The 25,026-nt window shown below is 48.9% G+C and overlaps 1 protein-coding gene across 1 annotated transcript in view; it reads right to left on the minus strand.

The window, feature by feature from the left end:
- LOC149443918 (connector enhancer of kinase suppressor of ras 2-like) overlaps positions 1 to 25,026 on the minus strand; it is a 181,954-nt gene that overhangs the window by 141,253 nt on the left and 15,675 nt on the right. The window contains 2 exon segments of the mRNA XM_089655138.1: positions 12,605 to 12,816; positions 14,470 to 14,603. Of these exon segments, the coding sequence (XP_089511264.1) occupies positions 12,605 to 12,816; positions 14,470 to 14,603 (346 nt within the window).

Raw genomic sequence — 25,026 nt, forward strand, 5'->3', positions numbered from 1 at the left:
GGGGATGAATTACTATATGGGGGATGAATTACTATATGGGGGATGAATTACTATATGGGGGATGAATTACTATATGGGGGATGAATTACTATAGGGGGGATGAATTACTATGGGGGATGAATTACTATATGGGGGATGAATTACTATGGGGGATGAATTACTATATGGGGGATGAATTACTATATGGGGGATGAATTACTATGGGGGGTGAATTACTATGGGGGATGAATTACTATATGGGGGATGAATTACTATGGGGGATGAATTACTATGGGGGATGAATTACTATATGGGGGATGAATTACTATGGGGGATGAATTACTATGGGGGATGAATTACTATGGGGGATGAATTACTATGGGGGATGAATTACTATATGGGGGATGAATTACTATGGGGGATGAATTACTATATGGGGGATTAATTACTATGCTTACTATGGGGGAATATTACTATACTTACTATGGATGACACATACACATCATTCATCTACTCTTGGTCCGGCCCCCCGGGTCCAATATATGAACCCATTGCGGCCCTCAAGTCAATAAGTTTGCCCACCCCTGGTCTATGGGCATGGAATGGTGGGTTTATGGGAAGGGAAGAAAAGGTGGCTCTGAGTGGAAGAGGAAAAATGGGTCTATGGATGGGATATGAAAGGTAGAAAGGTTGGGTGTGTAGGTAGAGGATGAAGGGTGAGACCATGAGTGGGGAATCAAAGGCAGATCTATGGGTAAAAGGTAAAAAGATGGGTCTATGGGTGAAGGATTAAAGGTGGGTCTTTGAGTGGGGGATGAAAGGTGGATCTGCATGGGAGATTAAAGGTGAGATATGGGTGGAAGATGAAAGACGTGTTGAGAAGTGGGGGATGAAAGGATGGTCTTTGAGTGGGATTTGAAGAGTGGGCCTATGGGCGGGGGAGAAAATGGTGGATCTATGGGTGGGGGTAGAAAGTTGATCTGGGTGGGAGATTAAAGGTGAGATATGGGTGGAGGATGAAGGGTGGGTCTGTGGGTGGAGGATGAAGGGTGGGTCTATGGTCAGGAAGAAAAGGAGGGTCTATAGGTGGAGGATGAAAGGTGGGTTTCTGGGAAGATGAAAAGTGGATCTCTGGGTGAGATATGGAAGATAGGCCTAAGGGTAGGGAAAAAATGTGGGTCTATGGGTAGAGGATGAAGGGCGAGTCCATGAGTGGAGAATCAAAGGCAGCTCTATGAGCAAAGAAAAAAAAGTGGGTCTATATATAGAGGATTAAATGTGGGTCTATGGGTGACAGATGATAGTTGGATCTATGAGTGGGGGATGAAAGGTGGATCTGGGTGGGAGATTAAATGTGAGATATGGGTATGGGATGTAAGGTGGGTTTCTGGGAGGATAAAGGGTGGATCTATGGGTAGGGGAGAAAAGGAGGTACTATGGGTGAGGGTAGAAAGGTGGATCTGAGTGGAAGATGAAAGCTGGGTCTATGGAAGGGGGGGGATAAAAAGTATGTCTATGGCTAAGGCAGAAAAAGTGGATCTAAGGGTGGAGAAAGAAAGGTGGATCTGGTTGGAAGATAGAAGTTGGGATATGTATGGAAGATAAAAGGTGAGTCTATGGGTGGGATATGAAAGGCAGATCTAAGGGTAGGGGAAAAAGGTGGGTCTATGGGTAGAGGATGAAGGGTGAGTTCATAAGCAGGGAGTCAAAGGCAGGTCTAAGGGCAAAGGCAAAAAAGTGGAGGATTAAAGGTGGGTCTGTGGGTGGAGGATGAAAGGTGGGTCAATGAGCAGTGAGTGAAAGGTTGACTATGAGTGGAATAGAAACAGTGGGTCTATGGGTGGGGAATCAAAGGCAGGTCTATGAGCAGAGGATAAATTATTATTATTATTATACAGTATTTATAAAGCGCCGATAGTTCGCTCAGCGCTGTACATTACAAAGGGGGACAGAACATGTGACAGAACAATACCAATACAATGCAATACATGAGGGGATCGAGGGCCCTGCTCTTTCGAGCTTACAATCTAGGAGGGAGGGGACGGTGGCACAGAAGGAGATAGCTGTGGGGGATGGAGTGGTAGGAAGAGTGGAGGAGGTCGGCAGGTTAGCAGGGGGTGGGGGAGGCTTCCATGAAGAGATGGGTTTTCAGGGTGCACCTAAAGGAGAGGAGAGTAGGTGATAATCTGATGGGTTGGGGCAGGGAGTTCCAGAGGATAGGTGACACCCTGGAGAAGTCCTGGAGGCGGGCATGGAAGGAGGAGACCAGGGAACTAGAGAGAAGGAGGTCTTGTGAGGAGCGGAGTGTGCGTGTTGGGTGGTACTTGGATATTAGGTCGGTGATGTAGTTCGGGGCAGTATGGTGGACAGCTTTGTAGGTCAGTGTTAGGATTTTGAATTTGATCCGTTGCGCAATCGGAAGCCAGTGGAGGGATTGGCAGAGGGGGATGGCGGAGATGGAGCGGTTGGAAAGGTGAATGAGTCTGGCAGCCGTGTTCAGGATGGACTGAAGCGGGGATAGCCAGCGGCGAGGCAGGCCAGTGAGGAGGGAGTTGCAGTAGTCGAGCCGTGATATGATGAGGGAGTGGATGAGCTGTTTAGTGGTTTCTGGGGTTAGGAACGTGCGGATTTTGGCGATGTTGCGGAGGTGGAGTCTGCATGTTGCGGAGGTGGAGTCTGCATGTTGCGGAGGTGGAGTCTGCATGTTGCGGAGTGGATGAGCTGTTTAGTGGTTTCTGGGGTTAGGAACGTGCGGATTTTGGCGATGTTGCGGAGGTGGAGTCTGCATGTTGCGGAGGTGGAGTCTGCATGTTGCGGAGGTGGAGTCTGCATGTTGCGGAGGTGGAGTCTGCACGAGTTTTTTAAAGATTGGACTTGGGGCTGGAAGGATAGGTTGGAGTCCAGAATGACACCAGGTACTCTGGCCTGCAGGGCGGGTTTGATGGTGGCGTTGTTGGACGTGATGGAGAAGTCAATGGGGGGTGGGGTCCGGGCTGGGGGGGAAGACAAGAAACTTGGTTTTGGAGAGGTTCAGTGTAAGGAAGTGGAGTGACATCCAGTCTGATATGTCGCTCAGTAGGTGTGTGATTCGGGCGGAGACCGAGGGGGTGAGGGGTTGAGAGATAGATTTGTGTGTCGTCGGCATAGAGGTGGTAGTTGAAGCCGTGAGAGTGTATGAGTTGGCCAAGGGAGGAGGTGTAGATGGAGAAGAGAAGGGGCCCAAGGACAGAGCCTTGAGGGACCCCAATAGAGAGGGGGAGTGAGGGGGTGTGAGCTGAAAGAGCGTTGTGACAGGTAGGATGAGAGCCAGGAGAGAGCCGAATCTCTGAGGCCAAGGGAGTGTACTTTTTTGAGGAGGAGGGGGTGGCCGACTGTGTGGAAGGCCGTGGAGAGGTCAAGGAGTAGGAGCACTGGATAGTGGCCATTAGCTTTGGTGGTTAGCAGGTCGTTGGAGAGTTTGAGTAAGGCAGTTTCGGTGGAGTGTAGGGCGGTTTCGGTGGAGTGTAGGGGACGGAAGCTGGACTGTAGGGGATTGAGGAGGTTGTTGTCGTTGAGGTGAGAGCATAGGCGGGTGTAGACTAGGCGCTCGAGGAGTTTAGATGTAAATGGAAGCAGGGAGATGGGTCTGAGGTTGTTCGGGTCATTGGGGTCCAGGGAGGGCTTTTTAAGTATGGGGGTGATGTGTGCATGCTTCAGTGAGGAGGGGAAAGTGCCGGAGGAGAGGGAGAGATTGAAGATGTGGGTGAGGGAGCGTAGGATGGAGGGGGAGGGAGGTCGTAGGAGTTGTGAGGGGATAGGGTCGAGTAGGCAGGTGGTGAGGCGGGCATCAGAGAGGATCTTGGAGACTTCCTCGATGGTAGTAAGGTCAAAGGTGCGGAGTGTTGGGGGGAGCTTCAGTATGAGGAATGTAGGGTGGGGTGGAAGTGGAGGTCAGAGCAGTGGTGGGGCTGTGGGAGAGGAGTGATGAGGGGGTAGCTGAGTGAGGGGGAACGGGGTTGGAGGGAGTTTGAGCAGCGACAAAGTCCCTGCGGGTTATGTCGAGGGGGGATGAGGGGGTAGCTGTGTGAGAGGGGACGGGTTGAGAGGGAGTGTGAGTTGCGGCAATGTCCTTGCGAATTGTGTCAATCTTGTTTTTGAAGTGATTGGCAATCTCAAGGGCAGTGAGTGAGGTGCTGGGTGGAGGTGGGGGTGGCGAGAGTAGAGAGTTGAAGGTGGAGAAGAGTCGGCGAGGATTGGAGGAGAGGGCCTTGATGAGGGTCAGTAGGTAGGCTTGTTTGGCTGCGTGGAGGGAGGAGGTGTAGGTGTGGAAGGCAGATTTGTAGCGGGTGAAGGCTTGTTGGGATTTGGTTTTGTGCCATAGTCGCTCCAGGGCATGACTGTGTCGTTTGAGGGTTTTGGTGTGATCAGTCTGCCAGGGCTGGAGCAGTCGGGGTCTGATGTTGCGTGTGGTTAAAGGCGCTAGTGAGTCAAGGGCTGTTGATAGCGCGTTGTTGTAGGCAGTCATAGCCAAGTCGGGGCAGGATAGGGGGAGGATGCTGTCGTGGAGTTGATCAGCTGCAGAGTGGAGGGGGGCAGGGTTAAGGTTGCGGAGGATAAATGGAGGATTAAAGGTGGGTCTATGGGTGGTGGTTGAAAGGTGGATCTGCTTGGGAGATTAAAGGTGAGGTATGGGTGGAGGAAGAATGGTGGGTCAAGGAGCTGTGAGTGATAGGTTGGACTATGAGTGAAATCGTGGGTCTATGGGTGGGGAATCAAAGGCAGGTCTATGAGCAGAGGATAAAAGGTGGGTCTACGGGTGGGGAATCAAAGGCAGGTCTATGAGCAGAGGATAAAATGTGGGTCTACGGGTGGGGAATCAAAGGCAGGTCTATAAGCAGAGGATAAAAGGTGGGTCTATGGGTGGGGAATCAAAGGCAGGTCCATGAGCAGAGGATAAAATGTGGGTCTACGGGTGGGGAATGAAAGGCAGGTCTATGAGGAGAGGATAAAAGGTGGGTCTACGGGTGGGGAATCAAAGGCAGGTCTATAAGCAGAGGATAAAAGGTGGGTCTATGGGTGGGGAATCAAAGGCAGGTCCATGAGCAGAGGATAAAATGTGGGTCTACGGGTGGGGAATGAAAGGCAGGTCTATGAGGAGAGGATAAAAGGTGGGTCTACGGGTGGGGAATCAAAGGCAGGTCTATGACCAGAGGATAAAAGGTGGGTCTATGGGTGGGGAATCAAAGGCAGGTCTATGAGCAGAGGATAAGTGGGTCTATGGGTAGAGAGTAAAAGATGGGTCCACCTATGGGCATGACCAAGGGGGCAGACAGAGAACAATAAAACCTGACAGATATTCTAATCTTTCTTCTCCCCAAAACTGAAAAAGATACAAATGGAAATATTTTCGGTATATAAGTGAATCTCCTCTCAGGCTCTAATATCTTTCAGTTACTCCAGGAAATTAGATTTCCGCACCATAGATCCTCACTATTAGCCATTCCTTAAAATATATTCGCTTCACTTACGGCATTATCCATGAAGCAACATCAATGAAAAATCCAACACTGAGAACGAACGTTCCTTGTAGTTGCCCCAAGGATGGGTGGAGTTGGGAACCTAGGGCAGAGATCTTTCCACTGGAGTCTCTCGGAAAAACAAGAAGCCATTCTGTGGCCGACACAATCCATCAGAATCTGCCCAGAACTGAAATGTCACACTGCACATGCTCAGTTTTAGTGTTCTTTTGTGTTGATTCCTAAGTGGGTGGAGCCAAAAGGACAGGAAAGGGTCTCTTTATAGACATCTGCCAATGGATCGCTCCTTGGGATTCTGAGGGCTTCATCTCAAGCAGCTTCAGGCACATTGTATGGCGATTCTCGTACTTTATAGTGAAGATGTCCCAGCAAAGCCTACCTTGTAGATCAGCCCAGATTACGAGGAGGTTCTGTCCATTTATTTTTCTCTGCAGATCTGACTCCAGCACATACTTGGTGACATTGGTTGTCACACGAGGGCGGAGGGAGAAGGAACATTCCTTCAAGTGCTGCGACTAATTCATTATTTGCCACATAAAACCATTATTTTTTTACCGACGTTTCCTTTTCATCATATTTCTGCACTTCACTTTGATGTCACAACATCTTTTAGTGCAGAAAGTTTGGAGTTTATGGGGTTTATTTAAAAAATTTTATTTTGATTAATGTGAAAAGCATTTGCCCGTCCTCAATGAATTCTTCAAGTGTTACTAAACCTCCCACAGTACAATCAGTCTGTAGATGCAGGAAAGCATGCGGATATAGGGAATGCGGGGTCCGGGGAGAGCGGATATAGGGAATGCGGGGTCCGGGGAGAGCGGATATAGGGAATGCGGGGTCCGGGGAGAGCGGATATAGTGAATGCGGGGTCCGGGGAGAGCGGATATAGTGAATGCGGGGTCCGGGGAGAGCGGATATAGTGAATGCGGGGTCCGGGGAGAGCGGATATAGTGAATGCGGGGTCCGGGGAGAGCGGACATAGTGAATGCGGGGTCCGGGGAGAGCGGATATAGTGAATGCGGGGTCCGGGGGGGCAGATATAGTGAATGCGGGGTCCGGGGGGGCAGATATAGTGAATGCGGGGTCCGGGGAGAGCGGACATAGTGAATGCGGGGTCCGGGGAGAGCGGATATAGTGAATGCGGGGTCCGGGGAGAGCGGATATAGTGAATGCGGGGTCCGGGGAGAGCGGATATAGTGAATGCGGAGTCCGGGGAGAGCGGACATAGTGAATGCGGGGTCCGGGGAGAGCGGATATAGTGAATGCGAGGTCCGGGGAGAGCGGATATAGTGAATGCGGGGTCCGGGGAGAGCGGATATAGTGAATGCGGGGTCCGGGGAGAGCGGATATAGTGAATGCGGGGTCCGGGGAGAGCGGATATAGTGAATGCGGGGTCCGGGGAGAGCGGACATAGTGAATGCGGGGTCCGGGAAGAGCGGACATAGTGAATGCGGGGTCCGGGAAGAGCGGACATAGTGAATGCGGGGTCCGGGGAGAGCAGATATAGTGAATGTGGGGTCCCGGGAGAGCTGATATAGTGAATGCGGGGTCCGGGGAGAGCGGACATAGTGAATGCGGGGTCCGGGGAGAGCGGACATAGTGAATGCGGGGTCCGGGGAGAGCGGATATAGTGAATGCGGGGTCCGGGGAGAGCGGACATAGTGAATGCGGGGTCCGGGGAGAGCGGATATAGTGAATGCGGGGTCCGGGGAGAGCGGATATAGTGAATGCGGGGTCCGGGGAGAGCGGATATAGTGAATGCGGGGTCCGGGGAGAGCGGACATAGTGAATGCGGGGTCCGGGGAGAGCGGATATAGTGAATGCGGGGTCCGGGGAGAGCAGATATAGTGAATGCGGGGTTCGGGGAGAGGGGATATAGTGAATGCGGGGTTCGGGGAGAGGGGATATAGTGAATGCGGGGTTCGGGGAGAGGGGATATAGTGAATGCGGGGTCCGGGGAGAGCTGATATAGTGAATGCGGGGTCCGGGGAGAGCAGATATAGTGAATGTGGGGTCCCGGGAGAGCTGATATAGTGAATGCGGGGTCCGGGGAGAGCGGATATAGTGAATGCAGGGTCCGGGGAGAGCGGATATAGTGAATGCGGGGTCCGGGGAGAGCGGATATAATGAACGATCCATGTAAGAGAGGCAGGGGGCCCGTCTCTGTACCAGATGACACCAATACACTTATCATGGACTCTCAGAAGATGAGCGGCTTCTTCTTTTGCTTTTTGTGCTGCAATTTTGGTGGGTTATGGACCGCCCGGAGCCGGAATCCTTTGGTTGATGGAGTGGTTGGTGGTAGGCTGAGGGAGGAGTGGTTGGGATTATCTGCAGTACGGCCATCATCTGTCAAAGATGGGGAAATGCTCGTCTCGGTCATCTAACTCACGTTTTTTTTATAAATAGGCCCCTAAGTAATCCGCTGTACTGACTAATCTAGGCTATTACAGATGCCAGGTTTTGGGATGTCTTCTTCAGGATTTATACAGTTCTGAAAATGGTTCTGAAACCCACATATTTACAGTTGCAAGAAAAAGTATGTGAACCCCTTGGGATTTCGTGGAGTTTTGCATGAATCATCCTTCGAAACGCCTCAGCTTCAACCTCAGAGTCTCCCCTCCTCTTGATGGGACCCGCCCGTGTCTGCCATCCCAGTGCGCTGATGTTGGATTTTCTATGCTTTTAATATTGCTACTTTTGGGAGTATATATCTCAATTTAATAAATTCCCCCTTTACTCACTGAGGTAATGCGCAAGGTTGGTGCGCTTCTGTTTTTGTTCTTTGTTACAGCTGATCTCTGTACATTGCGGGGATTTTATTGAACTTTGTAGCTCTGTGTGAGGTCCCGATCATGTGATCACTGATTGGCCAATCAGTGATCACATGCAAAGTAGTAAGTAAGATGTCACATCTGACATCATTGCTTACTACGTGTGAAATCTGTGAATGAACACAGAGATCACATGGTACAGGGCCATTCACTACAGCCTTGTACCATGTGACAGGTCGTGACCAATCACAGCTCTCACAGTATTTCTCAATGGCTGCAGGAATGCAGCCAGAAAGAAGGAGAAATGATTCCTCTTACAGCCTTTATGGGTGTAAAAGCAATCAGTGTAAAAAAAAAAATCTTCATCACCCCCCACAAGTAGTACAGTATCATCATGGTGACACTACTGCTAGGGTGACAGTATGTTAAAAAACCCCCAAAAACATAAATAATAATACAAAAAAAGGTCAACTTTGTTTTGAATTATAATTTTTGGTTATAAACTAATTTGGATTATTTTTTTTTCCACTAAAAAAATAACCAAATAAATTATGGCCAAGAGTTATGAAGAAAGATTATTTACTTGCAAAATTTTGTAAGAAAAACACTTTTTTTCCAAAATTTCAGGACTTTTTCATTTATATAGCAATGAATAGCGGTGAATAAATACCACCAAAATAAAGTTTTATCTGTCTAGAAAACATGCTAAAAAATTCAGCTGGGTACAGTGTTGCATGACCGCGCAATTGTCATTCAAAGTGTGACAGCGCCAAAGGCTGAAAATTGTCCTGAACAGGAGGGGGGGGGGGGGGAGTGTCCGGACTGGAAGGAGGTTAACAACATTCAATTACAACATGGATTGTGTAGCATTTTTTGTTTGTTTCAGTTTTCTGTTTTGTTACCTGATAAACCAATCAAAAGGATCACTTATAATTCAAACTTTCTGCATTTATACATATTATATATATATTGACCCCAAAAAGACAAAATCGAGACAAGAGGAAGGAAAGATCATTCATTTTAAGGGACAAAAGAAAGAATTCAGAGCATTTGTGTCAGAGGGAGGGGATGAAACACAGTGAGGGATACAGAGGGAGGGGAAGGAACACAGTGAGGGATACAGAGGGAGGGGAAGGAACACAGTGAGGGATACAGAGGGAGGGGAAGGAACACAGTGAGGGGTAGAGAGGGAGGGGAAGGAACACAGTGAGGGGTAGAGAGGGAGGGGAAGGAACACAGTGAGGAGTACAGAGGGAGGGGATGGAACACAGTGAGGAGTACAGAGGGAGGGGATGGAACACAGTGAGGGATACAGAGGGAGGGGATGGAACACACCAAGGGGTACAGGGGGAGGGGATGCAAAACAGCGAGGGATACAGGGGGAGGGGATGGAAAACAGCGAGGGATACAGTAGGAGGGGATGGAACACAGCAAGGGATACAGTAGGAGGGGATGGAACACGGTGAGGGGTACAAAGGGAGGGGATGGAACACAGCAAGGGGTACAGGGGGAGGGGATGGAACACACCGAGGGATACAGGGGGAGGGGAAGGAACACAGTGAGGCGTCTAGGGGGAGGGGATGGAATACAGTGAGGGATACAGAGGGAGGTGAAGGAACACAGTGAGGGTTACAGGGGGAGGGAATGGAACACAGTGAGGGATACAGAGGAAGGGGAAAGAACACAGTGAGGGATACAGAGTGAGGGGAAGGAACACAGTGAGGGATACAGAGGAAAGGGAAGGAACACAGTGAGGGGTACAGAGGGAGGGGATGGAACACAGTGAGGGATACAGAGGGAGGGGATGGTACACAGTGAGGGGTAGAGAGGGAGGGGATGGAACACAGTGAGGGGTACAGAGGGAGGTGAAGGAACACAGTGAGGGATACAGAGGGAGGTGAAAGAACACAGCGAGGGATACAGGGGGAGGTGAAGGAAAACAGCAAGGAGTACAGAGGGAGGGGATGGAACACAGCAAAGGATACAGTCGGAGGGGATGGAACACAGTGAGGGATACAGAGGGAGGGGAAGGAACACAGTGAGGGATACAGAGGGAGGGGAAGGAACACAGTGAGGGGTACAGAGGAAGGGGATGGAACACAGTGAGGGATACAGAGGGAGGTGAAGGAACACAGTGAGGGATACAGAGGGAGTCAGGCGTCACCATACTTGGCCTCATACACTCGGCTGCTGGGTGCAGATCCAGCCACGTGGAAATAGACCCCGCCCCTCAATGAACCCCCATAAAGAGTACCTGTAACCTACCCACAGCTATCACATTGGGGGGGGGAGGGGGGTTGGTAACTTCCCTGTGATAGCGATAAAGTTAAATAAAAAAAAAAAAGTTACAAAAAATAGTTATGATAAAACTTATTTAAAAAAAAAACTTTCCCCCGCTGCCCCGCACACAGCGAGAAATGTAAACACACGCACAGTGTGCGCATGAGCATGCAAACCGCAATGTCATCAGCCAATGAGGGATCGCCCTTCATCCGGATCCACGGTGGGTGCTGGGTGAGAATGGTGAGAACTTTCTTTTTCTATGGTGGAACTGGACGGACTTTTGTCTTTTTTCAGCCAAACTAACTATGGAGCTATGTAACTTTGTAACTTTGTAATATTGTAACTTTGTAACTGTTTAACTTTGTAACTGTGTAACGTTGTAACTTTGTAACTGTTTAACTTTGTAACTGTGTAACTTTTTAACTTTGTAACTTTTTAACTGTTTAACTTTTTAACTTTGTAACTTTGTAACTGTGTAACTTTTTAACTGTTTAATTTTGTAACTTTGTAACTGTTTAATTTTGTAACTTTGTAACTTTATAACTGTGTAACTTTGTAATGTTTAATTTTGTAACTGTTTAATTTTGTAACTTTGTAACTTTATAACTGTGTAACTTTGTAATGTTTAATTTTGTAACTGTTTAACTTTGTAACTGTTTAACTTTGTAACTTTGAAACTGTGTAACTTTGTTACTTTATAACTTTGTAACTTTATAACTTTGTAACTGTGTAACTTTGTAACTGTTTAACTTTGTAACTGTGTAACTTTTTAACTGTTTAACTTTGTAACTTTGTAACTGTTTAACTTTGTAACTTTTTAACTGTTTAACTTTGTAACTTTGTAACTGTTTAATTTTGTAACTTTGTAACTTTATAACTGTGTAACTTTGTAATGTTTAATTTTGTAACTTTGTAACTGTTTAACTTTGTAACTTTGAAACTGTGTAACTTTGTAACTTTATAACTTTGTAACTGTTTAACTACGTAACTTTATAACTGTGTAACTTTGTAACTGTATAATTTTATAACTTTGTAACTTTATAACTGTGTAACTTTGTAATGTTTAATTTTGTAACTTTGTAACTGTTTAACTTTGAAACTGTATAACTTTATAACTGTGTAATTTTGTAACTGTTTAACTTTGAAACTGTATAACTTTGTAACTGTATAACTTTGTAACTATGTATTTGTTGGCACCACAAAGTGGGCCCCTCCCACCACCAGGCCTCATAGCGGTTGCCTCAGCTGGCTACAGTTATTTCATTGACTTGAAGCAATTTGTTATATCTGAGTGATAAGTGCAAAAAACAAATACTTGTTTTATCTATTCAGAAAAAACTTAACAAAGAGAAAAAAACATAAAAAAAACAAAAACACACAAAAAATACCCCCCAAAAAAATAAAAAAAAAACTCCATAAAAAACAAACAAACAACTCTCCACCCCCCAAAAAAGGGCAGACGGACCAGTTGGTCTTTTTCTGCCGCAACTTTTCTATGTTTCTTATCCCGCCAGGAATCGTGTGAGCCGATAACTTCCTGTGCTGACTGTTCCCAGGTATCTCCATGGACTACAGAGCATCTCCTTTTTTATTTTATGAAAAAGAGGAAGGGGGGAGGTTATTGTAGTTCTGTCCTGGGGTGACAACACTGCTCTATAGATAAAGTGCAGTGAGTGAGCGTTGTCACCCTGGGAGGTGCATTACTGGCAGGATCACCGGATACAAATAATGGGGGAAAAAAAGCCTGAAATAAAAAAACTAAAGCAGACGCCACCTCTGAATCCTGATAAACGGCAATATTTGACATTTTTATTCCTGGATTTAGATGGACTTCATTTGCGCTCACACTGCACTGGACCCAATAGGCTCTCTGTGCCCGTGCGTATGAGGAGCGCCCTCGGCAGACTTCACCAGACGCCCCTTCTTGGGGCCGTGCCGCACCAGGTATATACAGACAGACTGACCATTCATCCAGCACTGTGACCCTAATAGGGCATATTATTCACAGTCAGTAAGATTGGGGGAGGGGGGAGGGCGGGGTGAGGGTCGTACCGTGAGTCGGTGTCTTTTCTCTTCTGCGCACCCCAGTCGATCTACCTCTGTCATACTCTGAGCCCACGTCATGTCCCTCACCTTCAATCAGCGTGTAATATTTGCCGCTCTCGTGTTCCAGGAAGTAGCTGGGTGACTCCGAACCCTTCATCCCCATCTTGGTGACACCATACTTGTTGATGTCGTCGCAGGACACCATGCCGATGTCGTCTCTGTGCAGACGAAGGACAAGAGCGTGAGGACGAGTCCCGACAGACACTCCATGCAGACAAACGTCTACTGCCAGAGATGGTCTACATGACAAAGGATAGGCATCTCTGTCCATCCATTCCCCAGATATACACAGCTCTGCCACACAGCACAGCCCTGAGTTTACTCTAATGCAGTTTCACTTTTACTTACAGGTCTCCTCCCCCCCGCGACTGGACAGTTAAAGCAGAAGCAGCACAGTGGTCAGCTCATCCCTCTATCTTTCTGCTCTCTCCCCTTACCAGCATGCTTCCTGCACAGCAACACACCTGATTGGCCTCTTCTCCTTCCCCGCAGGGTGTTTACTATGCTTCATTTTGTGAGTGATCCTCTGCACAGAGCACGTCCTGCTCATTCACTCTGCAGTGCAGCTGAGGAATCCGTGTCCTCAATCTCCTTCTCTTTATCAAAAGTGGGACATCGGGGGGTCTGTGTAGACCCCGATATCTGACATTTCACAAAGGCTCCCCCCCTTAACATAACAAAAAAAAATAAAATGCTAAAAAGAAAATAATTGAGGGCTCATACCTGCCCCCCCGACCTCACCCCCCCCCAAAAAAAAAACCCTATCTCTGCTGACCTCAAAACCCTCAAACCTTAAATCCCCCAGCACAAATCACCCCAAATCACCCCTCCTAGCACATCACCCCCAGCACAAATCACCCCAAATCACCCCTCCTAGCACATCACCCCCAGCACAAATCCCCCCAAATCACCCCTCCTAGCACATCACCCCCCAAATCACTCCTCCTAGCACTTCACCCCCCAGCACAAATCCCCCCAAATAACCCCTCCTAATGCATCACCCCCAGCAAAAATCCCCCCTCCTACCACATCACCCCCAACACAAATCCCCCCAAATAACCCCTCCTAGCATATCACCCCCAGCACAAATCCCCCCAAATAACCCCTCCTAGCATATCACCCCCAGCAGAAATGCCCCCAAATCCCCCCTCCTACCACATCACCCCCAACACAAATCCCCCCAAATAACCCCTCCTACCACATCACCCCCCAAATCACCCCTCCTAGCACTTCACCCTCCAGCACAAATCCCCCCAACTACCACATCACCCCCAACACAAATCCCCCCAAGTCACCCTCCTAGCACATTACCCCCCAGCACAAATCCGCCAAAATCACCCCTCCTAGCACCTCACCCCCAGCACTCCCCCCCTCCAAACTGTGCCTCTTAAAATGAATCATATGCCACTGCCTCCCCAAAATTTCCTCCTCTCAGTACAAATCCTCTCCCCCCATTCCCCCTCCTAGCACATCCCCCCCAAGCACCCCCATAACACTTATCCTCTTCCCCCTCCTAGCACATCCCCCCCAAGCACCCCCTATAACACTTATCCTCTTCCCCCTCCCCCTTCTCCTTCCTAGCACATCCCCCCCAAGCACCCCCATAACACTTATCCTCTTCCCCCTCCCCCTCTCATCCCCAGCAGAAATGGTAGTTACTCTGAAGCTGCCGTCACTATTCCTGCCAACCTGTAGTAGGGACTCCCCATGCCACGCCCCCCCACCTCACATGATACCACAGTGCCCGGGGCAGCCGCCCCTCCTGCCCACCCCTGGTCTGTAGATGCTGCAAGTGATAACAAATTGCTTACCTTGGGCCATAAAGTCCGGACACAGGGGACAGAATGAAGACGTCATGTAGGGTGGAGCTGTCCACCTTGGATGGCATTCCCATTGTTCCTGTGGGTGTTGTGTTACCACTTGTGGGACTGGTTGGGATCACAGGCTGAAGAACAACAAACAAATGTGTATACATGTAATTATATACTGTATGTACATGGGACAAACATATTACATACAGAGCATGCTCCCTATATAGTAGAGCTGTGTAGTGACTGCACCTCACTAATCCTCCCCTTCACTGTCAGTGTGCTCATACCGACTGAACACAAGAGACCCTCTACGAAGACGGGGAATTGGCCAGGTAAGTAATACATTCTTGGGTCCTCAGGGGCAGGGCTGATTCTGACCACTTGGATGATCTTGGCCACACCCATATGGCACTTCCAAACATAATTTTACTATTAACCTCACTGATATCTTGTGACGCTCTTATAGCTTCTGTTCATCACCTCAGAAAGAGTCATATTTCATGTCATGCATGGGCGTAGGAGCAAAGTAGCAAAGGAAAGTCAGGTCTATGGCAGGGGGAGAAAGGGTGGGTCTATAGATCGAGGATGAAAGGGTGGGTCTATAGATCGAGGATGAAAGGGTGGGTCTATAGATCGAGGATGAAAGGGTGGGTCTATAGATCAAGGATGAAAGGGTGGGTCTATAGATCGAGGATGAAAGGGTGGGCCTATAGATCGAGGATGAAAGGGTGGGTCTATAGATCGAGGATGAAAGGGTGGGTCTATAGATCGAGGATGAAAGGGTGGGTCTATAGATCGAGGATGAAAGGGTGGGCCTATAGATCGAGGATGAAAGGGTGGGTCTATAGATCGAGGATGAAAGGGTGGGTCTATAGATCGAGGATGAAAGGGTGGGTCTATAGATCGAGGATGAAAGGGTGGGCCTATAGATCGAGGATGAAAGGGTGGGTCTATAGATCGAGGATGAAAGGGTGGGTCTATAGATCGAGGATGAAAGGCTGGGTCTGTAGATCGAGGATGAAAGGGTGGGTCTATAGATCGAGGATGAAAGGGTGGGTCTATAGATCGAGGATGAAATGGTGGGTCTATAGATCAAGGATGAAAGGGTGGGTCTATAGATCAAGGATGAAAGGGTGGGTCTATAGATCGAGGATGAAATGGTGGGTCTATAGATCAAGGATGAAAGGGTGGGTCTATAGATCAAGGATGAAAGGGTGGGTCTGTAGATCGAGGAGGAAAGGGTGGGTCTGTAGATCGAGGATGAAAGGGTGGGTCTGTAGATCGAGGATGAAAGGGTGGGTCTGTAGATCGAGGAGGAAAGGGTGGGTCTGTAGATCGAGGATGAAAGGGTGGGTCTGTAGATCGAGGATGAAAGGGTGGGTCTGTAGATCTAGGATGAAAGGGTGGGTCTGTAGATCTAGGGTGAAAGGGTGGGTCTATAGATCGAGGATGAAAGGGTGGGTCTGTAGATCGAGGATAAAAGGGTGGGTCTATAGATCGAGGATCAAATGGTGGGTCTATAGATCTTGGATGAAAGGGTGGGTCTATAGATTATGAAAGGTGAGTCTATAGACGGAATGAAGGGTGGATCTATGGGTGGGAAATGGAATGTGAGTCTATGGAGGATGAAAGGTGGGTTTATGGGTATGAGATGAAAGGAGGGTCTATAGATGAAGGATGAAAAGTGAGTCTATGGAGGATGAAAGGTGGGTCTATGGAGGATGAAAGGTGGGTCTATGGGTGGGAAATGGAAGGTGAGTCTATGGAAGATGAAAGGTGGGTCTATAGAGAATGAAAGGTGGGTCTATGGGTGGGAAATGGAAGGTGAGTCTATGGAAGATGAAAGGTGGGTCTATGGAGGATGAAAGGTGGGTCTATAGGTGAAGGATGAAAAAGTGACTCTATGGAGGATGAAAGGTGGGTCTATGGAGGATGAAAGGTGGGTCTATGGGTGGGAAATGGAAGGTGAGTTTATGGAAGATGAAAGGTGGGTCTATGGAGGATGAAAGGTGGGTCTATGGGTGAAGGATGAAAAGTGAGTCTATGGAGGATGAATGGGGTTTATGGGCCAGAGATAAAATGTAAGTCTATGGGTCAGGAATGAAAAGGCAGGTCTACAGGCCAGGAATTAAAGGGTGGGTCTATTGGTAGAGAGAAATGGTCAGTCTAAGGTTCAAGGATAAAGGGTGAGTCTATGACCAAAGAATCAAAAGCAGATCTATGAGCAGAGAAGATAAGGTCTAGGGGAGAAAATTAAAGGTGGGTCCATTGGGGATGAGAGGAGGGTATATGGGATGGATGAAAAGCTGGCCTATGGGCACAGATGAACATTAGGACAGAGGCGGTTCTATGGCCAATGGGCAAATAGCAGGCCTATAAGCAAGGGATGGAAAGCTGCTCTATGGCAAGAAAATGGAAAAAAAGGCAGGTCTATAGGTGGATGATGAAGGGTGGGTCCATCAGTTGGGATGAAATTTGTTTTACGGGCAAAGGATAAAGGCAGGTCTGTGGGTAGAGGATAAAAGGTGAATCTATGGGTGAAAGAGTAAAAGCGGGTTCATCAGTAGGGATGAAAGCTGTGTATATGGGATGGATGAAAGTCTGTCCTATGGGTGGGATGAAGGTCGGGTATGTGAGCTGAAGAGCAACTGGTGGTTCTATGGGGAATGGGCAAATGGTGGGCCTATAGAAAATGATGTAAAGCAGGTCTACAACCAGAAGATGAAAAGTGGTTCCATGGGTGAAAGATGAAGGATTGGTCCATCAAATAGGAGGAAAAGTGGGTAGAAGAGCAGAAGATAAAAGGAAGGTCTATGTGCAGACATTAAAGAGTGTGTCAATTGGATTGGGATGAAAGGTGGTTCTATTGGTGGTGGAGGAAAGGTGGGATTATAGGCAAGAGAGGAAAATCAGGTATTTGGCCAGAAGATGAACAGTGGTTCAATGAGTGGAATATGAAGGAAGAGTGGGCCCATCAGAGAGAGTGAAAGGTGGGTCTAGGGGCAGAGGATAAAGAATGAGTCTATGGGCTTTGAATGAAAGGTGGTCCTATTGGTGGTGGATGAAAGCTGGGCCTAAAGGCAAGAGTTGAAAATCAGGTATATGACCAGAAGATGAAAGGTGGTCTATGGGTGGAGGATAAAGGATGGTCACATTAATGGTTGGTCTTCAGGCAAGGAAGAATAGAAATGTCTATGGGCAGAAGATAGAAGGTGGGTCCATGGGTAGAGAACAAATGGTGGGTCTATGAGCTGAAGATTAGAGATGAGCGAATTATTCAAAAATTTGATTCGGCTGATTCGGCGAATTCGCGGAATAAATTCGATTCGAGTCGAATATATTCGCTGCGAATTTAACTTATAAAAAGGGTGTTTCTAGGCTTCAGAGAGACTTAATATTAGTGCAGAACACTGTACCTTTAATTTAAATGCCCTTGGAGTCTGCTGGGGAAGAGAAATAATACTGTCAGTCAGTATGACATGCACATGAGTGCCGTCGATCTTAGAATCACCGCACACTTCACTCATTTGGGCAGTCACGGGGCCAAAACCAGAGTGTGGAGCCACAGTGTGGCGGTGGAGGCAGCAGCAATGGGAGGCCATACAGCACCCTATGACAAAATGGAACCCACCAGCAGTGTGAGGAGACCTGAAAGTGGCACATGGCAGAGTGTGGCGATGGAGACAGCAGCAATGGGAGGCCGTACAGGGACCCATGACACACTCTGGACCTGGCAGCAGCATGAGGAGGCGGTACAGGGGCCCATGACAGATTACGGGCCTGGCAGCAGCATGAGGAGTCGGTACGGGGGCCCATGGCAGATTACGGGCCTGGCAGCAGCAATGGGAGGCCGTACAGGGACCCATGACACACTCTGGACCTGGCAGCAGCATGAGGAGGCGGTACAGGGGCCCATGACAGATTACGGGCCTGGCAGCAGCATGAGGAGTCGGTACGGGGCCCATGGCAGATTACGGGCCTGGCAGCAGCAATGGGAGGCCATACAGCACCCTATGACAAAATGGAACCCACCAGCAGTGTGAGGAGACCTGAAAGTGGCACATGGCAGAGTGTGGCGATGGAGACAGCAGCAATGGGAGGCCGTACAGGGACCCATGAGAGACTCTGGACCTGGCAGCAGCAAGATGAGGCGGTACAGGGGCCCATGACAGAGTGGCGAAGCGTAAGCAGCTTAAATTGAAGGCCATACAGAGGCCTATGTTAAAAATAATAACATGTTTGGGGCATGATTCATGGCGGATTTATAGTCGACATACGGCTACGTTTACTTCCTCGGGCGGCTTGACGAAAAATTGCCACACCGCCGAGTAGGAAACTTTGCCCCCGCTACTCCTCACTGGCTGACTGCTGCTTCCTCCGTGCACACCGGCACCACTACTGGCCATGGTGGTAGGCTGCAGTGGAGCTGGTGCTCTATTCCATGGCCGTTTGCCTCCACTGACACTGCTGCGACCCTGCTGCCTCCTGGGCAACCCACCGACTGTTTTGCTCGCTGCCAAGCTGGCACCCTCTTCTCCTGATGATGCGGAAGCAATAGCCTGATGACGACGAGGCTGCCAAGTGCGATCAGCCTCATCATCATCAATTAGGGTCTCCGCCTCACTACTAGCCCCCTCGGCTGCGTGTGGGTCAGGAGACAGACCTGTCTCTAGACCGGCTACCGAGCCACTCTCCTCGCCACTACTTCTTCGCCTGGCTGCTGAAGAGGCGGATGTCTCCCCCCGTTCCTGACCGCCCTCTGTTAGCTCTTCCTCACTGTACAGTGGGGCTGAGCCCACAGCATGCGATACTTCGCTTGGTGAGGGAACAGCAAAGGACAGGGGCAGGTAGAGGACACGTGATTTCAGTGGGCTTGCTCCCGGGCCATGCCAACTAACGGTTGTGTCTGACGTACCCACCGACCGTTGGCTGTAGGTGTCAGAGGTGACCTGGGAAGAGGAAGACGACCGAGCCAACCAATCGATGACGGCAGGGTTGTCGGTGGAGACACGACCGCTGGATGACACCGGGAGCACTGGCCTCTGGCTGCGACTAGTGCTGCCTCGACCCCTTCCTCTGCTGCCACGTCTGCTCGCTCCTAAAACATTGCCTCCTCTGCCACTACTCTGCATGTTGTCTGACATACTCTTTAATTCAACGATTCTGTGTCCCTGAGTAACGATTCTGTGTCCCTGAGTAACAATTCTGTGTCCCTGAGTAACAATTCTGTGTCCCTGAGTAACGATTCTGTGTCCCTGAGTAACAATTCTGTGTCCCTGAGTAACAATTCTGTGTCCCTGAGTAACGATTCTGTGTCCCTGAGTAACGATTCTGTGTCCCTCAGTAACAATTCTGTGTCTGTCCCTGAGTAACAATTTTGTGTCCCTGAGTAACAATTCTGTGTCCCTCAGTAACGATTCTGTGTCCCTCAGTAACAATTCTGTGTCTGTCCCTGAGTAACAATTCTGTGTCCCTGAGTAACAATTCTGTGTCCCTGAGTAACGAATCTGTGTCCCTCAGTAACAATTCTGTGTCCCTGAGTAACAATTCTGTGTCCCTGAGTAACAATTCTGTGTCTGTCCCTGAGTAACAATTCTGTGTCCCTGAGTAACAATTCTGTGTCCCTCAGTAACAATTCTGTGTCCCTGAGTAACAGTTCTGTGTCCCTGAGTAACAATTCTGTGTCTGTCCCTCAGTAACAATTCTGTGTCCCTGAGTAACAATTCTGTGTCCCTGAGTAACAATTCTGTGTCCCTCAGTAACGATTCTGTGTCCCTCAGTAACGATTCTGTGTCCCTCAGTAACAATTCTGTGTCCCTGAGTAACGATTCTGTGTCCCTCAGTAACAATTCTGTGTCCCTGAGTAACAATTCTGTGTCCCTGAGTAACAATTCTGTGTCCCTCAGTAACGATTCTGTGTCCCTCAGTAACAATTCTGTGTCCCTGAGTAACAATTCTGTGTCCCTGAGTAACAATTCTGTGTCTGTCCCTGAGTAACAATTCTGTGTCCCTGAGTAACAATTCTGTGTCCTTGAGTAACGATTCTGTGTCCCTCAGTAACAATTCTGTGTCCCTGAGTAACGATTCTGTGTCCCTCAGTAACAATTCTGTGTCCCTGAGTAACAATTCTGTGTCACTGAGTAACAATTCTGTGTCTGTCCCTGAGTAACAATTTTGTGTCCCTGAGTAACAATTCTGTGTCCCTGAGTAACAATTCTGTGTCCCTCAGTAACAATTCTGTGTCCCTGAGTAACGATTCTGTGTCCCTCAGTAACAATTCTGTGTCCCTGAGTAACGATTCTGTGTCCCTGAGTAACAATTCTGTGTCCCTGAGTAACGATTCTGTGTCCCTCAGTAACAATTCTGTGTCCCTGAGTAACGATTCTGTGTCCCTGAGTAACAATTCTGTGTCCGAGTAACGATTCTGTGTCCCTAAGTAACGATTCTGTGTCCCTAAGTAACGATTCTGTGGCTCTAAAGTCTCTGTGGCCCTAACTCTGTCCCTAATACACAGAGGTCTGTCTCTCTTGAATGACTGGAGGCTAATGGAGAATTCTAAGATGGCCGCAATTTATAGCTCCACAATTACACAGTGCTGGCTGGCTGGCTGCTGATTGGCTAATGCGATCACATGTTATGAATGAATGCATTATGGGTCAGCGTGCCTTGTCTGCGCGCCTTCCCAGAGATCCCCGCTCTGTCGCCACACATGTCGCCGCCATTTTTGGGAAAATTCGATTCGTGCATCCGAAGTCTGCTAATTTTCGGATTCGGCGCAAATCGAATTTTTCCTGAACTTCGAAACGAATTTCACTTCGTCATGTTCGATTCGCTCATCTCTACTGAAGATGAAAGGTGGGTCCATGAGCTGAAGATGAAAGGTGGGTCCATGAGCTGAAGATGAAAGGTGGGTCCATGAGCTGAAGATGAAAGGTGGTCATAATGGTGATGAAGGAAAGTCAGGTTTATGAGTGGAGAATAAGGATGAGTCCATGGTCTGGGATGAAAATCGGGTCTGTGGGGTGGGGATGGGTGGAGGGTCTACAGGCATAGGATGAACATGGATGGAGGAAGAACGAATTCTCACACACATCTCACAAACGATTTTGCCTAATGACACCGAACCCCCTCTTTCCCATATCACAGCTTCTCCACTCTGTTGGTGGCAAAGTCATCTAGTGCCCAGGGAGAAGATGACAAAAAGCACCCCTCCCCCCATCCCCAAAATACAGGAGCTTTATGTGTCTGCAAAAATCCCCTCCCCCCAATTCCAAAAGAAACTGACCACAAATCTGCATGCTTAACCCTTGGCAAGCAAAAGTTCTCCCCAAACAAAAATTCCCCTCTTCCACTAGAAACACTCCCCCCCCCCCCCCAGAAATCCCCAACCCAGCACAAATCTTTGTGCTCAAATCCTACAAATCTTCTCCCTCCCCAAATTCCCCCTTCCAGCACAAATCCTCTTCCCCTCAAATTTCCCCTCTGAACATAAATCCTCTACTCCCCCCCCCCTCAAATTTCCCCTCTGAACATAAATCCTCTACCCCCCCCTTACAAATCCCTCCTTCTAGCACAAGTCCTCTTCCCCTCAAATTTCCCCTCTGAGCATAAATCCTCTACTCCCCCCCCCCACAAATTTCCCCTCTGAGCATAAATCCTCTACCCCCCCCCCCACACACACACAAATCCCACCTCCTAGCACAAATCCCCCCTAAATTTTTCCCTTCTAGGATCCTCCTCAATAATCCCTACTAGCATAAATCCTCTCCCCCAAATATCCCTTACTAACACCAATCCCCCCTCCTACCTCCTAGCACACCCCCCCCCAAAATCACCATCAGCACAAATTCCCCCCCCCCTAAATTTTGTGTCCTAAAATAAACTGTACACCACTGCTACCCTCAAATTTCCTTCTCCCAGTACAAATCCTCTCCCCTTTAACCCCCTCTCCTAGCACATATCCCCCCCCCGCTCCAAACCCCCTCCTGGCACAAATACTCTCATACCCTAGATATTTCTTACTCTGAAGCTGCTGTCACTACTCCTTCCAGCTTGTAGGTAGGAACTCCCCATGCAGCTTCCCCAACCTTCTATGACACCACTGGGCCCAGGCCCCCCCCCCCCCAGAAATCACCAACCCAGCACAAACCTTTGTGATCAAATCCTACAAATCTTCTCTCTCCCCAAATTCCCCCTTCCAGCACAAATCCTCTTCCCCTCAAATTTCCCCTCTGAGCATAAATCCTCTACTCCCCCCTACAAATCCCTCCTTCTAGCACAAATCCCCCCTAAGTTTTTCCCTCCTAGCACAAATACTCTGATACCCAAGATATTCCTTACTCTGAATCTGCTGTCATTACTCCTTCCAGCTTGTAGGCAGAGACTCTCCCCCAACCTTGTATGACACCACTGAGCCCAGGGAATCCGACCCCCCCCCCTGCCCCCCCCAGAAATCCTCAACCTAGCAGAACTCCTCTACTCCCCCTCCCCCAACAAATTCCCCCCATAGCATAAATCCTCTTCCCCTCAAATTCTCTCTCTGAGCATAAATTCTCTACTCCACCCCCCCCCCCACCCCCACAAATCCCACCTCCTAGCACAACTCCCCCCTAAGTTTTTCCCTCCTAGCACAAATACTCTGATACCCAAGATATTCCTTACTCTGAATCTGCTGTCATTACTTCTTCCAGCTTGTAGGCAGAGACTCTCCCCCAACCTTGTATGACACCACTGAGCCCAGGGAAGCCGACCCCCCCCCCTGCCCCCCCCCCAGAAATCCTCAACCCAGCAGAACTCCTCTACTCCCCCTCCCCCTACAAATTCCCCCCATAGCATAAATCCTCTTCCCCTCAAATTCTCTCTCTGAGCATAAATCCCCTCCCCTCCCCTTTAACCCCCTCTCCTAGCACATAACACCCCCCCCCCGCCCCCCTCCTAGCACAAATACTCTCATACCCAAGATATTTCTTACTCTGAAGCTACTGTCACTACTCCTTACAGCTTGTAGGTAGGGACTCCTCATGCAGCTTCCCCAACCTTGCATGACAACACTGGGCCCAGGGCTCCCCCCCCCCCAGAAATCACCAACCCAGCACAAATCTTTGTGATCAAATCCTACAAATCTTCTCTGTCCTCAAATTCCCCCTTCCAGCACAAATCCTCTTTCCCTCAAATTTCCCCTCTGAGCATAAATCCTCTACTCCCCCCCCCCCTACAAATCCCACCTCCTAGCACAAATCCCCCCTAAGTTTTTCCCTCCTAGCACAAATACTCTGATACCCAAGATATTCCTTACTCTGAATCTGCTGTCATTACTCCTTCCAGCTTGTAGGCAGAGACTCTCCCCCAACCTTGTATGACACCACTGAGCCCAGGGAAGCCGACCCCCCCAGAAATCCTCAACCTAGCAGAACTCCTCTACTCCCCCTCCCCCTACAAATTCCCCCCATAGCATAAATCCTCTTCCCCTCAAATTCTCTCTCTGAGCATAAATTCTCTACTCCACCCCCCCCCCACCCCCACAAATCCCACCTCCTAGCACAACTCCCAACTACGTTTTTCCCTCCTAGCACAAATACTCTGATACCCAAGATTTTCCTTACTCTGAATCTGCTGTCATTACTCCTTCCAGCTTGTAGGCAGAGACTCTCCCCCAACCTTGTATGACACCACTGAGCCCAGGGAAGCCGACCCCCCCTGCCCCCCCCCCAGAAATCCTCAACCCAGGAGAAATCCTCTACTCCCCCTCCCCCTACAAATTGCCCCCATAGCACAAATCCTCTTCCCCTCAAATTCTCTCTCTGAGCATAAATCCTCTACTCCACCCCCCCACAAATAAATCCCACCTCTTAGCACAACTCCCCCCTAAGTTTTTCCCTCCTAGCACAAATACTCTGATACCCAAGATATTTCTAATCCAGGCCATACATGGTTCGAATACTGAATGATTTTTCGTCCGAAAACGTCGTTCGCTCGGTAATCCAATCATTGATTTCCAAAATCGGTCGACCGAGTCATAAAGTTCCCCCAATATAACAGGCAAAACTTCTGTTCCTTCCAGGTCACGGCTCATGGCGCATATTCTTTTTGTAAAAACGATCAACCATCAGTGAGTCGAAAATCGGTCGTTTTTCACAAATTTTCCAACATGCCCGGTCACCGAAAAGGGGAGGAACCATAAAAATCCGGTGCCATTGACCTACTAACAGAGCGAAAATCGAGCGATTATTCTTAGGTCTGATTTTCAGAGGAAAAATCGGTCGATTTTCCACCCATGTATGGCCGGCCTTACTCTGAAGCTGCTGTCACTACTCCTTCCAGCTTGTAGGCAGAGACTCTCCCCCAACCTTGAATGACACCACTGGGCCCAGGGCAGCCGCCCCCCCCACCCCCCACCCATCCATTGGTGGATCTCTAGATTGTCTCCCTGCTCAGTAACGCTTCCTTTCTATCCAGCCTTTTGGATAAAAGTCGTCCCGAGAACTGAAAATATTCCAACAATTCGCCGTCTCGGAAGCCAAGCTGGAATAATTAGAACCTCCGGAGCGCGGCCGGGAT

This window comes from Staurois parvus, unplaced genomic scaffold (genome assembly GCF_062004578.1).
Source record: "Staurois parvus isolate SC_StPar_1 unplaced genomic scaffold, SC_StPar_1.0 ptg000826l, whole genome shotgun sequence".
Lineage (NCBI taxonomy): Eukaryota > Metazoa > Chordata > Amphibia > Anura > Ranidae > Staurois > Staurois parvus.